Source organism: Terrapene carolina, unplaced genomic scaffold (assembly GCF_002925995.2).
Source record: "Terrapene carolina triunguis isolate 2854851 unplaced genomic scaffold, T_m_triunguis-2.0 Scaffold58, whole genome shotgun sequence".
NCBI lineage: Eukaryota > Metazoa > Chordata > Testudines > Emydidae > Terrapene > Terrapene triunguis.
The window spans coordinates 77,669,533-77,675,711 of record NW_020664409.1 but is presented as its reverse complement, the minus strand read 5'-3'; the positions used below and the strand labels follow the sequence as shown (position 1 = coordinate 77,675,711).

The window sequence follows — 6,179 nt, the reverse complement described above, 5'->3', positions numbered from 1 at the left end:
TATCCTTCAGAGAGAAATCACATAAGTACCTAATTCTGTTGTTCCCTTGAAAAGAATGTGTCCTTTCTGACTGTGCAAAAAGCTTATTACCATAGGGCAGAGTATCTTTTTCTCCCCACATATAGGGGAAGAGTGCTAATTAGTTCTCCAGCGCCTATAAATTGTATAACCACAAGGGGGGAGGGATAGCTCAGTGGTTTGAGCATTGGCCTGCTAAACCCAGGGTTGTGAGTTCAATTCTTGAGGGGGCCACTTGGGGATCTGGGGCAAAATCAGTACTTGGTCCTGCTAGTGAAGGCAGGTGGCTGGACTCGATGACCTTTCAAGGTCCCTTCCAGTTCTAGGAGATGGGATATCTCCATTAATTATATTTATTATATATTATATTATTATAATTATAAGGTAGGAGCTATATTACCCCAGATCACCAAGAGACTGAGCAGAAATTGTTGGTGGTTTCTGTTCAAAGCTGTAAAGAAAATGTCTTGGAGCAGTGTAGTGACCAACACTAGACTGTCCCTTTTGTGTAACTGGAACTCAACTGTTTCCAGTGTTGAAGGACTGAAGGATCTGAATAAATTTGTGGAAGCTTGCTGACTCTCTAGACAATTAGTTAGGATTATCAGCCGCCAGGGCTCTCTCTTTCTTTAAACAAACCAGAAGCCTTTGTGGCAGTTTTTCTTTTCTCCCATCAGCACTAATAAAATAAACTAATTCATGAGTTTCAATCCCCTGTTGGCTCTCAAGAACTGAACTGGCAGAAAGTAGAGGGACTCTATGTACATGAAGGGTGAAATTCTGACCCTATTGAAGTCAGTAGGAGTTTTGCTATTCACCTCAATTGGGCCAAAATTTTGCCCATTGTCTATGATCAGACTGAACCCATTCTTCATGGATGATGATGATGATTGGTAGATCAGCTATTTAATCAGATGTGTTTTTTCACTTACTTGGTTTTTCTTATGCCATGTTTTTTAAGCTGTTCATCCCCATTATTTTACATCAGTAAAATATTTACTATCTATTTATCACTTTAAATATCGATAGTGCATCCATCATGCGAGAGTGTGAGTGCTGTTTCCACAGAGATGCAATAAAAATATTTTTCACTATGGTTACTATTTTGATGGTGAAAGAATGTTATTTAAATGAAAATAAATCATCTTCGATATAATTTGATATCCATTGGTAACTGTATTTAAAATAAGTTCTTTATGGCTCATTCTAGAAATAAAATGCTGTCTTCACTTTACAGAATCAGAGAAATTCCAAGTGAAAGATGTCAGAAAGTCGCTCAGTGCTGTCTATTCTTAAAAGAGGCAGGTTGACTTCTCCCAGCAACAATGTGAAATACTCCAGCTTTAAAGACTCTTGTTCCACCTCCATATTTCATGATAGTGGATATAATGTATCATTAAAAGACCCTAGCTTTGATCATACTGATGCAGAACATAAAGATGAACTGAGCACGAGACATCTATCATTACTACATGAGCATTCTGAACATTCACACCCTAATTTAGTAATTCCAGTGTTGTCTCCCATCGAAAATGGAAAGAATTCTCCCATCGAAAATGGAAAGAATTCTATCTCCTTATCTGAAAGAAGAGAGGCAAATGTAGCTACAGATTTTTTTGAAACTCCGAAAGTAAGTAAAAAAGACTCATCACTGCGTAGGAGACTGCTTCTGTCTAAAACTGCTTTGGGAGGCATTGTAGGATGCTTTGAAAGACAAGCCAATTCGTCGGATTGCAGTAGGAAAAAAACATTATCTCATGTTCTCAGTTTTGAAGAAAGACTTTCAAAAAGTTCTTCGTATTCTCCTAGAGATAACACTTACAAACCTCTAGCTACTAGCACTTTAAAAACTGAGGAGTTTAGTCCTGCTTGCCAAAAATTGAGACTTGCCTTTTCACAGCAAAGGACTTCTACAGTAGATGATTCCAAATGTAAAAACAACTTGTTGTCAGAACCTGAATGTTTATCTCCAATTCACCATAATACTTCTAAGGACACTATTATTGACAAGACTCCTAATGAGTTCAGTGATAGTGCCCTTACAAGCATTAATGATGAAAGCACCTACCTGGAATTGCTTAGAACCCCTACATGTTGTATGTTGTCTGAGACGAATGAGGATAAATTTCTGACTCCAGTCAGCAACCTAATAGCAGATTTTAACTTTGATTTACTTGACACAAATACTCCCCCTACTCATGTGGTAAGTGACTTGGACTTTTCAGTGCCTGAAGACAGTGGGTTTAATTCCCTTGGCTTAGATAAATCAGAAGATTCCTCTTCAGATCATGAGGGATCTTTCCAAGAACTCCTTCAAAAACAGAAGGAAGTTTCCAAACTTCTGGATGCTAAAAGAAAGTTAAGAAAACTAGACCGAGTGAGGAGGTTATCCACCCTTCGGGAACGGGGTTCACAGTCAGAGACAGAGGAAGACTATGATATTACGCTAATTAATTCAGAATATAAATTAAAAGTAGCAAGAGACCCTGCCAGTGAAGACAGTGGATTGGTTTTTAATGAGGAGAATAGTGGAGATTTGATTCTAAATCTTGGGGATTTATCAAGAACGCCTGCTTTACAAGTAGTCCATGAAATCTTCATGCGAAGCAAAAGAAAAAGACCAGAGCAAAATGGACTTTTGGAGAACTCTGAAAGAGCTGAAATGTCTGTATTAGAATATATTCTTGCTGGACTCATAGGCAAAAAAATGGGCCTTGAAAAATTAGATATTTTAACAGAATTAAAATACAGAGATTTAAAGCATATTCTTGCTATAGTTTTAGGTGCTTTGACTGTGGAAAGCCTATGCAGGTAAGAAATACAACTATATACTCTTTTTCAAAATTTTGAAAATAAGGGTTTTTTCCCTGCTACTGAGTTGTGGAGCTGGAACAGTGGCCTGAACAGTATTACTCCCATGTAACAAAAGTAACATTAATTTACTACTGATGCATTTGAAGTAACAAAGAGATGAAAGAATGTCACTTGTAATTAAGTTCTATCTAATAATAAAGACTTAGGGTATTAATTCCCTTTTTTTTTAATCAGTGAAAATATTCATAAATGTTAAGCTCAGCTCATTTCCCAGAGCATCAGTTTATGATGGTGCAATATTTTGTTGCAACTCTAAAATATTATTTTAGTAAAAAAATATCAGTAGCATAACAAGACCCCAGAGACTTCTAGTGTTATAATAGGTTAGGGGGCCCCCTTCCTAGTTCCAAAATTCACCTCCCTCCAGTCCTGTCCCCCCACAGCCTCAATCCAGCCCCCTTAACCCCGTCACCTAGCTCCTCTTCAGCTCCCTGCCTATCCAGATACCTAGCTTCTCCCCCAGCTTCTACCTCCTTCAGTTCAGCCATAGCTCCCGCAGGCCTGATGCAATCCTCCCACCTTGGTCCCTCCAGTTCCACTCCAGCCCTCCCCCCACCACGCTCAGCAGCTCTGATCCAGCCCCCTAGTTCTGCTCCAACCCTCTTCCCCTCAGCTCTCAATCCGCCCCACTCTCCTACCCCATGCAAAGCAGTCAATGATTTTTTTACCTTGTGTTCTGTCTTAGGAGATGAGCCCTCCCTTACCCCATCTGTATTTAATTCCACATGGTGATGCAGAAGAATATGTGAGGCAATGTTATGTTTCAAGTAAAGTCTGTAAAGTGGAGTTTGTTACAGTATATTGCAACATTCTGCAAAATGATCAAGATAACATTTTAAGTCATGATAAAACTGAAGGGGTTAATTTTTAGTATTAGGATCTTAAACTATACCACTCGTAAAAACTTAAGCAAAATTTGAAAGGTGGATGATATTTTTTTGTTTTGTTTCAGTATTTGGAAAGTAAGCAAGAACTGGCGTGAAATTGTTATACAAGACAAAAATGCATATCTCAGGAGAAAGCGGTACATAAAACAGCTGAAGGCGGAAGCTGGGGTAATGTATCTCCCAAAGGGAGTATTTTTCTAAATATTGGGTGTGTTGGAAAGATTTGGGGAGAGGGGAAGAATGTAAAGATCCTAGCAAACTGCAGAAATGTCCCAGCTGACGATGAGTTGTAAAATCTTTACCCAGTAGATATGACTCAGAATACACGCACAGACCTATTCTGAGTAACAAAATGTCATTTTTAGTCTTTTTACTCTAGCCACACTTCAAGGAAAATGTTTAAAACATGTAGTGCTTGGAATCAATAGGATTTTCCTCAAATTATAACAAATTTAAAGCGAACCAGGTTTTGGGTTTAAAATCCTGTCCCTTCCTCTTAATCTCTCATATGCCCCATTTCAACACCTCCCCCTTTTTTTTTCCTTCCATTTTAATCCCTGCTTGTAGGTCCAGTAGGACTAAAATTGTGACTTCTTCCCAATTGTTTGATTTGTTTTTTCTTTGTGGCTTAACTTACCTCTAGGGTAGGGATTCCTTGAAGTGACCCAATGTGAAGTGACTATCCTATAAGCAGTTGGAAGCGTTTCCTATTCAGATTTCTGAAGAAGGAAAGATATCGGAGGGAGTTGCAGGGAGTGATGAGGTCTTCTAAGTGGTAAAGGAGAATCGATTTGGTCACCCTGAACTGATCTTTATAGACCACAATATTTCCTCCAATGGGTCCTGTTTTGTCCACCTGTCCATTAAATACTAAACTTGTACTTGAAGAAATTTACATGTTTTGTACCTCTTTATTGTGAACAATAAAAATAGTTCTAAAACAAAAACAAAGCAAGCTATATTAAACAAAGCCCTGGTTATCTTGTATCAGAGGGGTAGTCGTGTTAGTCTGAATCTGTAAAAAGCAACAGAGGGTCTTGTGGCACCTTTAAGACTAACAGAAGTATTGGAGCATAAGCTTTCGTGGGTAAATGCCCACTTCATCGGCCCTGATGAAGTGGGCATTCACCCACGAAAGCTTATGCTCCAATACTTCTGTTAGTCTTAAAGGTGCCACAGGACCCTCTGTTGCTTTTTACTGGTTATCTTGGTACGCATTGAAGCTGATTTCTCTTCTTATAATCATCATCTGTAACAGGGATGTCTCTTGCATGTTGAAGATGCTGCCACAAGACTTAATATGCTAAGTAGATCTGCTCTAAGACCTGTTCAAGCTCAAGCTAAAACTGCTGTGTTACAAACACCACCTTCTTGCAATGAGCTTTTAACACCTACAGGATGCAGTTCTGTTCCCCAGTCAACTAGTAAACAGGAAGAGTACCTTAAGGTAAGCAATGTAGCCAGGTGTTAGCATTGAAAATAAAGATTTCTTAAGACGAATCTTAGACTTCTTAAGATGTACAGTCAAGAACTGCAGATATTAAATGTCGTTTTCTCCCCTCTTGACACAGATTGCCAAAACCCTTTTTATTGATGAAGCTTTAAAACCTTGTCCAAGATGTCAGTGCCCAGCTAAGTATCAGCCCTTAAAGAAAAGGGGACTATGTAGCCGAGAAGCCTGTGCATTTGACTTTTGTATTTTGTGTTTGTGCACCTTCCACGGGTCAAAAGAATGCAGTAGTTCATCTGCAAAGCGGCGAAATAAAAAAGATGCTCTTCCAGGAAGTGCCCAAAGCAAGAGAAATTTAAAACGACTCTAAATTTATAAGGAACATAGGTTTCCCTACTCTCTCTCAATTTTTGATCTTGTCTATATTTTTTATTAATTATGCATATTTTGAAAGTAATATTGTCATTTTGCCCAATAATTAAGCTGATGATTTCTCATGTACATATCTTAAATTAACTTAGTGCATTTTGGTAAGTTTTTTTGAAAAAAGTGAAAAAAATTTTAAACTTTTAATGTCTTGTTTTACCCGTCATGTAGCCAGACACTTCCAACATCTTAATTTTTCAATAAAGTACTTTCAATATAGTCTTCAATATCTATTTTACAACATCACTTGAAAATTTAAAGTTGTGATTCTTGTCTCAATTGCAAATTAAAGAGAAAGTTTTAATGATTCAATCTTTTCTATAGGTTTTGTTATGAGACGTTTTTAAAAACATGCTGTGATGAAGCATTAGATAAGCACCGACTCAGATGAAATACTACCACCTAGTCAATAGACAATGCTGCTAAGATAGAATATTCAATATTTTTTTTATTGTTATTTTTTTTTAAAGCTAGATGGAACCATTATGATGATTTAGTTTTATCTCCTGTATTACACAGGCTGA

At 37.7% G+C, this 6,179-nt stretch overlaps 1 protein-coding gene across 1 annotated transcript; it reads left to right on the top strand.

Moving 5' to 3' along the window:
• Positions 1-1,279: 1,279 nt before the first annotated feature.
• Positions 1,280-5,659, top strand: FBXO43 (F-box protein 43). The gene is made up of 4 exons (XM_024217249.1): positions 1,280-2,829; positions 3,845-3,947; positions 5,038-5,226; positions 5,351-5,659. Exons 1-4 carry the CDS (start codon positions 1,280-1,282, stop codon positions 5,597-5,599), a joined length of 2,091 nt encoding a protein of 696 aa, XP_024073017.1. The 3' UTR covers positions 5,600-5,659.
• The last annotated feature ends 520 nt before the right edge of the window (positions 5,660-6,179 follow it).